At 40.6% G+C, this 12465-nt stretch overlaps 1 protein-coding gene across 1 annotated transcript in view; it reads left to right on the top strand.

Annotated features, from left to right (window-relative positions):
* Brinp1 (BMP/retinoic acid inducible neural specific 1) overlaps positions 1-12465 on the top strand; it is a 177501-nt gene that overhangs the window by 149805 nt on the left and 15231 nt on the right. Inside the window, exon 7 of the mRNA XM_070012560.1 lies at positions 1881-2103. Coding sequence (XP_069868661.1) covers positions 1881-2103 — 223 coding nt within the window. The remainder of the gene's footprint in view (positions 1-1880; positions 2104-12465) is intronic.

Raw genomic sequence — 12465 nt, 5'->3', positions numbered from 1 at the left:
CTGCAATTCATAGCTACCACTCATTATTTCTATGTAACAAGGATTATTTAGGAAAATGGAGCCCTAAAGGTTCACTCTGTCAACCTTTTGGTTTGAAACCATACCCATGTCATAGATGGGGCATACTGAGGTGCTGGAAGAATATAAGCCCCACTTGTATTCAGTAATCTCAATTTTATGTGAACTCTTGAATATCTGACCTACTATCAAAAAGCTCCAGAGGATTTCTAGGAGTAAAAAGATCTCTGTTTTCAGCACCATTCATTTACTTTTCTTTCAATGCACTGAATCTCAGGGTAGCTCTTTGTGTGTTGAAAGTATAAATACAAAGGAAACCATACAAGTTGGAGATAGACCACAGTCTTACATTGACCTGAGACAAGTTCGCCCACTTCTCTGTACTCTAAGGCTACACAGAAAGCACCTATTTCATAGATTTTCTGCAAAAATCAATTAAACACATTGAGTGCTTGGAGTTGTACCTTGGTGCCTACTGAGAGCTATGTAAGCATATGTTAAATAAAATGAATGCATAATACATCTGAAATTTCCTTGTAGGTTTTATGAGGCAAAATTAGTATACTGAATGCATATATATATGTATATATATGTATATATATGTATATATATATATATATATATATCCATTTGTTGGCCTTCTACCAGCAAAATGAACAGTGCTTTAGCTTTTCAGTTTTCCTAATAGTTGGAGAATGGTGTCAGGAAATGCCAGAGTAGAAAACAGCAGTTTTGATTTTAGAACTATCTATTGTGGCCATGGTTTACAGAAAACCATGTTCCCACTCCAGACTTCAGTGTTCCTGTTCTTTATGCAGAATAAAATAGCTGAACCAAGCAATTCTTATGTCTGTGTCAAACTGTAGCCCACAATTATTCTCTGGAACTCAACTGTTAAAAATGAGAGAAAGCTTGGTCCCTATAGCTCATGCCTGTCATACCAGCTAGCTACTCAGGAAGTTAAGATTTGAAGATTGTGATTTGAAGCCAGCCTGGGAAAGAAAGTCTGTGTGGCTCTTATCTCCACTTAGCAACCAAGACATTGGATGTGGAGCTGTAGTTCAAGTGGCAGGACTTTAGCCTTGAGCACAAAAGCTCAAGGACAGCACCCAAGCCCTGAGTTCAAGCCTCAAGGCTGGCACCAAAATAAATAAAAATAATAATAATAAGAGGAAGAAAACTTCACCAAGCAGACCCAAGAGTTTGTCATCATTTTGTAAGCTGGAATTTCCCAAAATGCAATATGATGTTAGATGGTCCTCACATAGAATTTCAAGTAACACTTGGGTGACTGAAGGGGAGAGGGGTTCCATCTATTTTAGTTCTTTGTCAAGCCTCCAGATTGCATCAGAGGAAGTTTCAGGTGAGTGCTAATAAGCCTGTAACACCTTTCTAACATGTGCTAATTTCCTGTATTTCAAAGTGAAATAAGGCACTTAGCAGGCAACAGTATCTGACTGGAACATATTAATATTGCTTTCTTCTGATTTGTTTTCCAAACTAACTTTTGTGTTGAAGCACATAGCCATGATTTCCTACTTAGAACTGCACAAAAAAACCCTTTCAATTTTAACTCAAAAGTAAGATGTGATTCAAAGGTGTTATTGAGCACAAATGAGAGATGACTATTCTCATAAACTTAGCATTGGAATGAGAGAAGTTTGGGAATCCCTATCATAAACACAGATGCTTGGTGCAGACATGCTTCATTTGAAAGCACAGTGCTAGGGGAGGGGCAGGCCCTGCCAGATCCTATGGGCCTGAGACAAGATGCTCTTATTTGCAGGCCTATGTATTGACCAGTATTGGAAGGGGCTTTGGATGGAGGGACAATGCTTAGCAATCTTTTGCTTGGTCTCCAGATGAATTTAAATCATTTATGAAGCGCCTGCCCAGCAACCACTTTCTGACCATCGGGAGCATCCACCAGCACTGGGGCAATGACTGGGACCTGCAGAATCGCTACAAGCTCCTCCAGAGTGCCACTGAGGCACAGAGGCAGAAGATCCAACGCACTGCCCGCAAGCTCTTTGGCCTCAGCGTGCGCTGCCGTCACAATCCCAACCACCAGCTTCCTAGAGAAAGGTGCGTGCTGCCACTGGCCCATTTCTGCAGGTGCTACCTGGCACCCGGTGTCCATTAGTGTATACTTCTTTACTGCAACTGTAAGCAAGCCTTTCCTGGTCCAAAGCAACAACGCTCTGGACTGTCTTAGGCTTCTCATTTATGCCTTATATCATTTGCATATTTCCACCCACCCTCGAAGATAGGCAGTTGACACTGTATCTGCAAGTTCTGCATTCATCTAACATCAACTTTAAAGTATCTGAAAACTTCTCCAGTATATGAACATTCAGATATTTATCATGTTGTTATTCCCTAAATAATACTGTACCACAACAGTTTGCATGAGATACTCACTATACTAAAATTTACAAGGGACCTAGAGATGTTTGGAATTATGCAGGAAGATGTACATAGGTTATCTGTGAATACCTCTTCACTCTTATGAGATGGACTTAATATCTTTGGATTCTGATGTGAATGGGCTGAGCTGGAACCAATTTCTCAGTGATACCAAATAAGGCTGTACTATGAACTTTTTTTTTGTCGGTCATGGGGCCTGAACTCTGGGCCTGAGCTCTGTCCCTCAGCTCTTCAGCTAGTTTATTGTTCTATATTTCAGCTTACTACTATCTTTTTCAGGAAGTCTTTCTTGACTGCAACAGCCAATCAGAAGGCTCCTTATTCTAGGTCCTATTTATGTAAAGCCACTTTTCACCATTAGCATGTTCCAGATGATGAAACTGTCTCCTTAGGGCCTGGTATTTGTTCATCTCTGTTTTCCCTCCTTCCTCCAAGCCCCACTGCATAACTGTTTCATGAGAATCATGTCATATATCACATAGAATTTCTGGGAATAAATTACTTGTGGCAATGAGTCAAGGACTAGGAAAGACATCCAGTTATAATGGATCTTCCTTGTCTTAGGCAGCAGATGCCAAAACTGACACCATGGGTGAGTTTCTGTTGGAGATTGATGTTGAGCCATCAGATGTCTGCCCCTTGACCAGCATCAGGTCCTTGACGTGAGAGAGACAGACATAAACACAGTGCTGTGTCTTATAACAGGGTTGGGAAGGATTCTCTCAGCAATTGTACCTATATCTATCAGTTTGCAAGGACTTCCAAACAGTTAAAATCTATCTTCTCATAATTCTAGCAGTCAGATGACTCCAAAACTCAGGATGTCACCACAGTTGATTTCTTCCAACCTCTTGGGCTTGTAGGTGGGCCATCTTTTCCATGTGTTCTTCCATCCTCTTCCCTCCAAATGCATCTGTGTCCTTGTCTCTTCTTAAAAGCATGCCGGTCATCACGTATCATGGCTCACCCTTAATGAGCTAATTTTAATTTAATTACTACCTTGAAGACTCTATCTCTAATATGGTCACATTCTTGAGGCACTGAAAACTTAGGGCTTCGGCACATATTTTCTAGGGTTCGTTGGAAAATTCTGCCCACAACACCTGATAGGGTGGCTTTTGCTGGGATCTTTAGTCAAAGAGACTGTATCCCAAAGGCTTGCATCTCAAGTCCTTGGTCAAATCAAGCCCTTGGATGCAAATGTTGATGAGGAGGGCAACATTTAGCTGACTTCAAATAGATACCACTGTCAGTTTTATTGATGGTTGCCTTGGAGAACAGAGTACAAGGTCCAAGTTCAAAGACATTCAACCAGGGACATTTATTAAATGTGAGAAGAACTTTCAAAACACAGAGCAAAACTAGGCCTCCCAGGTATGGAGGGAAGAATTGGGAACTTCTTAGTAGGAAGATTAGCTAGATAGCCCCTAGAAGTAACGAACTAAATGTAGTGATGGAAGACTACAGGATGGGATTAGTGAGCCATGCCTTACTAATAGTGAGGGGTACGAGATTGGACAAGTAGCTGTTCTATTCTGAGCATAGCTCACCACAACTGTGAATAAGTCTCTGCTCTTCCATTGCAAATTATAAGCTTAGAGTGGCTAGAAATACCTTTTAACCACTGGAACCTTCCAAGAAACAACTCTCAGTGTTAAGCCTCTCCCATTGCCCTCTTCTCCTCCCCCCATCCCTTCCCTCCCCCACCCTGGCCTTCTAAGGGAACAAAGTTTGCCATAATCCTAACATTTCTCTTGCACTCACCTGGAACAGATGTGACTGGTATCCACCACGGCAAAGACACTCAATTATCTTCACTTAAGGAATATTGAATGCTGGCACAGGACATGGGAACACGCAGAAAGTAGGAGCTCAGAAGCCTTCCCAGGATAGTTGAACTTCCTTGGCCTGGCTGTGGGCTGCTGCCTCACATCTGAATCAGAGGCATTAATGAGCATTTCTCACACCAGCAGGATACCTCTCTGCCATGGAGCGGTGTCAGACAGAGGTGCTAACACTTGGAGCCTCGGACTGCCTCTAGCTGTACAAGTTTGTATTTGCAGATGAACTGATTGCTCAGTTTCAATTTGTCTGCCTGTTGAACTCTGTAGGAGATGAGTGCTCTGAGCAGGTGCCATTCAGATTTTGTTTCCTTGTCACAGAGGGGTGGCATTGAGACAGGATGGGAGAAGGCTAGAGCATAGGGCGTCAGCTGCACACAGATGGGTTGAAATCCTGCCTCTGTCCTGTCACTCATCAGCCACAGGGCCTTATGTAAGTATTTGGACTTATTGGCAAAACTGGATAATGACACTTGCCTTCAGGCTAAGGATTAGGATTAAGATTCTAAAATTTGAAGAGCCTAGTAATGGACCTGATTTAATTCAGAGGAATTGAGAGTAAGAGCCCACTCGTGTACACGCCAGAGAGAGAGATACATTCTAAAGGTCTAGAATCTTGTATGAATTCAATAACTTCCTTCTCAGTACTGTCTTCTGAACTAAGTGCTCTTACTCTAAGGACCAGAATGGTTGGTAATGGGTTTAAGCTCAGTGAATATTAATCAGGTTGTCATTGATTCAAAGAAATATTTTCTTGTAAGATTTGGTGAGAGATCATCTATACATATTTAGAGCTGGACCTCAGTCAAGGCTTGCTGGAAATTTAATGTTGAATTGGAAGGCAAAAGAAATATTTGGGTCATCCATTGAGGCAAAATAATTTACCCTGAAACTTAGTGACTCAAAACACTTATCTGATGATCTCACGTGATTCAGTAGGTTGGCATAATGCAGCTGGGGTCTCTCACACTGACTTTGACTGGTGTCATGGGTGGTTTGTCTGCAAGACCTCCAGAGTGGCTCATTCCCAATGCTGGCAGTTGATGCTGCCTGTCAGCTGGGAGCTCAGCTGGAGCTGTCAATCAGAGTGATTGCACATACCTCTCTTTGTGACCTGGGCTACTTGCAGCATGGCAGCTGAGCTTAGAAAGCTAGGGGCGGGGGAGCGGGCACCCTTGAAACAAAGGAAGCTGCAAGATAGCATTGGAAGGGAGAAAGCATAACTTTCATTATACACTATCAGCCCAAGGCCTAACCCAGATTCCAAAGTGGTAAGCATGGGAGGGAGAAATCATTGTGGTGGCCGAGGAATCTTTACTTCCTTTTAGATCAGGTACTACAGAAGAAACTGAGTAGAATGAGAGACAGACTATCATAGACACAGGGCAAATAAGATGAATAAAACTATCTAAAGCAATAGTAATAACAATAACTCTAAAGCCATAACCACAACTGTTACAGGAAATACAACTATGTGGACTTTTCTCTAGTTCTCAATCTTCTCTGTATTTAGGACTATGGACATGAGTTACCAGCACTTGGTAAATAGTTAATACTTTTAGGTATTTACCATTCACCAGCCACTGTCTCCTCCAAGCATCTTCTTCTTGTCTAATCATTGTAAGAATCTTAATTCAGCCAACTACATAAATGGGGAAATTAGGGAACAGCAATGATCGTTGTCCAGTTGAAGATTCTACAACTGGTAAGTAGCAGGATTCAAACCTTGGTATGATATTTTCTTATAATCACTAGGCTATTCTACCAATCCCTCGATCAACCTGGTCTGAGATATTTAGGTGACATACCAACACTGAAAACAACAACAACAACAACAACACATATTGATGGTAGAAATCACCTCTAACTGCAAGAAAGAGATGGGGGGGGAAGGAAGCAAGGAAAGTTGAAGAAAGGAGAGAGGGAACAATGAAGACAGGAAGGAAAGAAGGTAGGAAGCGCATGATGCACAAAATTATCCCAGGAAATGTTGAGTTCAAGTGACCTCTGTGCATTACTAGATATACTTGCTGGTCTTCACTTTGGTATCCAGTCCCTTTGTCAGTCACCAGGGGCCCTTAGGAAGCATAAGCTATGAGCCTTTATCCTCCAAGCACTGCCTTACCTTCAATGAGGCTGGACTGGACCGAGGATTCAAGGGTCCTTAATTCATGTCATGCACCTTTTTCAGGTATGGGGTTCCAACTGAATAGCTAACAATTCTACCTCACTCTAAACTAGAACAGCAAATTTACTATTGTCTTTATAGAGGATCTGAATTAAAACTCATTTGGGAAAATGAGGTGTCTTTTTTTTCTAAAACAATTTAAAAACAACGGGGCTTAATTATCGCCGAGGTCCTTCCCAACTCCAAGAGGAATAATATCCATGAAGGAGAGAGTATTAGCTCCATTCAGAAATATTGGTAGAAGGTCAGTAATTGAATAGTTGAGTAGCACTGCTTTGCGTTGGCGCTAATTAGTCAATTTTAATGAGTATCCTATAGTTCAAACTGAGATCTCCCTTTGCTCGAATTTACGATGGCCTCTTAACTAAGGTGTCCCAGAATATACTCTGATCATTTTCCATTTTATGTTCCACGGGGCTGTCAGAGTGATTACTTAAGAAACAAATTCAATATTTTGTTCCACCCCTGCTTATAACCTTCTGGTGATGATTCATTGCATGGGGAAGGAGAGAGCAGGATTTCAAAGTGACCCAGAGGTTTTTCAGACATTAGACCCTGCCTACTCCTTGTACTACTTTTCACCCCTTTGCTTGGCTCTCATTTACACCTGCATTGATTTTCCTCCAGGTTGCCATATGTACCCTGGCCCAACCCCTGTATTTTTCAGTTGTGTCACAAGTAGTTCCTCTACCTAGAATGTGCCTGCCTTTCCCCTTCAAAGCAATAAGTGCCACCTGTCTAGACCTTGAATCATTCCTTTCTCAGGAACATGTTCTCTGGATCCAAACGCTGTCTTTGAGAATATGCATACTAGTATTCTAACCATGTGAACCACACATCCCAGTTGGCCATTATATTTTTATCTATTTACTATTATGGTTCTCTCTCATGAAACTGTCTGCTCCTGGAGTGCAGTTTTTCCTATCTTCTAATGACTTTATTCACAAAACTTCCTAGCACAGAAGCTATTATTTGGTAGGTAGTCACAAAATTATTCAATAAATAAAAAAATAAATTTTTTCCCACACCGAATATGTTCCAAAGGCATGTAGACACAGTCCTTTGGAAACAGTCTCATTCCATAGAACATGCCTTATGGATTTTCTACATATGTTGAATATAGTTAGATTATGTTTTCTTGTTCACAAATAAAGAAACTGAGACTAAAGGGAGTTACCTGAATAGTCCAAGGTCACTCAGAGAATTTCTAACCAGATGATGATTGAAATGGCAGTTTTTCAACTCATCTTTCAAACACTTTGATGTAATAGAAGTATGAAAAAGGTGCAGAGAAAAGGGAGATGAATAGGGGAGAGGAAGAGAGAAAAGGAAGGGGAAGGAAAGGTGGGAGAAGGAGAGATGAGAGAAGAAGGGAAGGGAGAGAAGGAGGGAAAAAAAGAGGGAGGAAGAAAGGAAGGGAAGGAAGTGGGGAGGGAGAGAGGGAGGGAGAGAAAGAGGGAGGGGATGAATGGCTTGAAGAAAGAAAGGGGGATTTCCTACTTCTGACACTTCTCAGGATTTATTAAATTCATTAAAATGGAGCAAAATTCTTCGGAGGTGTAGGTATTTACTAGTGGTGTGATTGACTATTTCCTCTCTGGGTCCTCAATCAGCTGATTATTTTTAGAGATTATAGAATTTTGAGGCAAAGCAGAGCCATGAAAAGTTAACGCGAGAGAAGGCAGTATAATTCTTTGTACCATCCAATGACTCCCAGATTTTGGTTTATTTTTACTTCTCACATTTGTATGGCCTTGACCTGGCAGTGCAGGCCACAGCCAAGCACAATATAATTATGCGTTGTGGAAATGAAAATCTCTCCTAGGCATCAACCTCAGGCTCCAGTCCTGGGGCCATGGCTTCTGAACCCACGTCAGCTTTTAGCACATTTCCTGCTTTATTCTTTGTTTAATTGGTATCTTCAAAAAGATTCTGGCTACTAGGATAATCATTATCTCAATGATGATGACCCTCAATATCCACGCTGGGTTTTTTGCTTCTTTTCTCTGAACCCTGTACTTACTTGTCTCTGGATTGAATCTCCAAAGACTCCTGCAGAGACAGAAGGATATAGATTCTTACATTTGTTTGAACTCAAGTTAGTTTTCAGTTTATTAGCCCGACAGTCCCAGCTCTGCCACTTATTAGATCTGTGACCTCTAAATGTCTCTAAAAACCTCCCTGGGCCCTCTGTTCCTTCTTCTACATGGGCAGGATAAGAATACATAGCCCATAGAGTTGATATCTTAGTCAATTGATGCATACCCCTTCATACCTGGAAGGGATATCCCAGGCTTAAAATGAACATGAATAATTAAGAGCAGAGCTGTAGAATGTTCTGAATCCTTTATGATTATGCTCTTTCTGATGTCTAATATAATGTATGTATTATATAAGATAAAATGCGAGCCTTACAAGACATAAGCATATAGTAGAGAGGCAGCAAAACATGAGATCCATAAGACCGTCTCTGGAGTGCCAGGCCAAAGTGCCTAACTCTATGTATTCTATGGCTCAGTATGAAGGTTTCCAAACTTTTGTTTCCTAATTGGTATGATGAAGATAAATTAGGGGATAAAAGAAATATGTCCTACCCTAGAAAAGTCAGGAAGAAGAACTTACATTCTACCTTCAGCAGATAGTAAAAACCAAGTACAAGGCTCCTTGTCAGACTATTAGGAACCAGTCATTTGATGGTCAACTAAAACAGTGAAACTGAGGAAGGATTGTACACAAGCTGATCCTATGTGAGTTACATGTATATGCCACAATATGTAATGCCACATATGCTGCTATTTCATTTTAACCTAACATGTATAAGCCTTTGAGAAAGTAGGGCCAGAATCGTTCTGTGGGTGTTTGTGAAATTGGTTCTATTGGCTTGCCTGTATAAACCACATTTGGAATCATACACTTTTTTCCTACGTCGATTTGCTCAAATTAATCAACAGTTTAGACTCTTAGGAAGTAATCTGAAAATACTTGTGGATTTTCCTGAACCTTCTTAACCTTTCTTAATGACTTATTTGTTTGCATCACTGGGCATTTCAGTTAATAACTACCCTTTATAGAATTTTTTCCACAAAATTCAAGAGTTTCCACAAGGGGAAAAATAGCAAGTCACAGATTATTGGTTTATTTTACTCTTGATTGCATGCTCTGATAACAGATGACATCTGGAATGAAATGGCATAAACAGATTTTGAAACTAAGGGGACATTGAGGAAGTGTGTTTACTACTTGGGGACAGAAGCATGGGCAATTTGTAGGATCACAATTAGCAAGTGTGCTCAGAGAGCCATGGACATCACATATCAGTGTTTATCTGATGGAAAGGAGTGTCATTTTGCTGCCAGTCACTTTCACAGAGGTCAGTTATAAGGGCTTGTCTTGCTGGAGATAGAGACGCTCCTCTTATTGCTAGTAACTTGCCACTATGACTGGAGCTCAAGGTCATACAGTAAGAAAGAAATTAATGCCAATAATTGAGACACATTCTAAGCCTTCACTATATATCAAACAAAGTATCTAATGCACACCAACTCTTTGGATCCTTATAGTAACTCTACAGAATAAGTTCTAGTATGCCTCACACATTATAAAGTTGAACAACAGTGAAATAAATGCTTCAAGTGAAGGAAAGGAGATGTATCCAGGTTGTAAAACTGGAATATATCTCTCCCTTTTTACCCAGATTACTGGATTTATCCCTAGAACTCCAGACTCAGCCCTGGTGTCTGAGGAATGCCTTCCCTGACATATTTGACCAGGTTGCACTGCTTTGTTGTATGTGTTGTTGCATGTTTCATATATCATTTCTCCCCTAACATTGGCCATTTTTGTGGTAGTATATTTAATCCCAGACTTTCCCCTTTTAACCAAAAATTTTGTTAGGACAAAGACTTCATTATTTTTTGTTTTCTTTTGAATTTCATCTTTCCTCATCAGTGTATCCCCAGTGACAGTTAAAGTGTCTGCACAAATGACCTTACTGACAAGACACTGGATGAAATGAAATGAGGGAGCATTTGACATGGGAGTTGAGGGATAAAACTTTACACTGGCAGTGACAAGGATATTTTCCTGGTCACAAAAGCAGCATATTTACATGATGACTTAAATACGAGATCAGTTTCATTCAGCAGCTGGAGATGAGAAATCAAGAAGTGTGGATACATTGAGATTAATTAAATACCTGGTCTTTGAAACTAATACATGTGTTATTATGTCCTGGGGATATCTTCTGCACCTCAGAATCCTCATCTGTAAAATGTGTGTGATAATAGTAGCTCCTCTACAGAGACATTGTGACGATTACCCAAGACATATACGTGGTAATCTTAGAATGTAGTAGATGTAGTAGCACTTCATGTAATTGTCCTTAATGTTATTGCAGATGATGATTAATACCCTGTTATGCATCATACTCTTATCATTTAGTTAATAGGAAGCCATTGGATGATGGAAGGCTAGATGGGGTGTTACATTTTAATAGGTATTCTCTGGTTCTCTTCTGGAAAATGAACTGAAGAATCAATGGAGTTCCTGTCTTCTGGCTGTAAAAGGGTCCAGAATTCCTTCCTTGTATTGATAAAAATGCTGTGTGACGCTCACTGATGAAACTTCATTACATACCACACCCACCTGTAAGGATATTTTTGAACACAGACGCACAGGTTCTGCCAGGATTCCTGATTCAGTAGGGCTTGGGAGGAGTCTAGGTTCTAGATTATATCAATGATGTTGATGTGGGGACCCCCCCTAACAACTTCAATTAGAGGATTTCACTCATTGCCATAAATGTGGCCACTTCCCAATGTACAAATTTGAAGAAAAAACAAGCAAGAATGAGTTTGCCTAATTGAACCTTATAGGATATTCTAAAAGAACTGGAATTTGGGGCTGAGTAAAATAACCACCACCACAACAAAAGCACAACTAAAGAGAAAGGGATCAAGGAATCAAGCTGGCATATTTTCCAAACTTACGTGGCCACTGGACCCCTTTTTCCCCCAAAGTTATAAGGTATCATAGTTCACAGAACACAGCCTGAGAAAAGAGTTCATTACACTAGATGAAGCAGAGAAGACCCAGATTGTTTAGGGTGAGATCACAGGTGGTGGTTCCCTTCCTGTCAGTAGAGATCCTCATCTTCCAGCATCTTCCAGATAGTCTCCTTGCTTAAGCAGATGCTAATGGCTTTGTGTCCCTGCAGGTACCATTCCCACTGAGAGGTGGCAAGACTGCTAACCGGCAGCTGCCAAAGGAACAGCAGGAAGACACTCCATTTCTGGTATAATTAGGGAATAAATTTACCCCATTTGGCTTAGGGACATTCCTAATCTTGAAAAACAAATTACTCCCAAGACAATCACTTAAGTACAGGTTGTCTGCCACTTTGCAAAGAGTTTTTACAACAACCTTACCAGATCCTTAGAATGGCCTTCGAGAGAAAATGAGCCATGGTTAGTCTTTCCATTTACAGGTGAGAAAACTGAGGATAACACAGTTTAGAGACGTGCTCAGATTATGAAATAATATTCCTGCTTCTGCTGCTATCCTACGTAGGCACAGTTCTCTGCACTTGTCAAAGAATACCTGTATCTGCAATCATTCACCATCTATTCCTTCTTTCCACAGATAGTTATTGTTTACTAATTACCAAACTTCACATACTATATAAAAGATTTAGTGTTAGGGTAATAAGCAAGACAAGACAGCTTGAAACATGTCAGATCGAATCAAACTGGCCCGAGACTTATTCTCCACCCATGCTGCACCTTGCAAATCTGAGGCTCTGAAAAGCTAAATGAGCTGAAACTGTGAAATCAGATGTCAGGCCTAGAAGGGATCATCTGATCTTTTGACATCACTTTACTAAAGAGCAAAACAAAATGAAATGAAGATGTGTCCCAGATAGGCTAACCACTGCTATGTAATGAATCACCATGTATGTCGAGGTTAAAATAGCACACAGGGACATAGAACTCC

The sequence above is a fragment of the Dipodomys merriami genome, unplaced genomic scaffold (genome assembly GCF_024711535.1).
Source record: "Dipodomys merriami isolate MVZ:Mamm:240054 unplaced genomic scaffold, mDipMer1.0.p SCAF_11, whole genome shotgun sequence".
Lineage (NCBI taxonomy): Eukaryota > Metazoa > Chordata > Mammalia > Rodentia > Heteromyidae > Dipodomys > Dipodomys merriami.
Note: the sequence above shows the minus strand (reverse complement) of the source record. Positions and strands in the feature narration are given on the sequence as shown.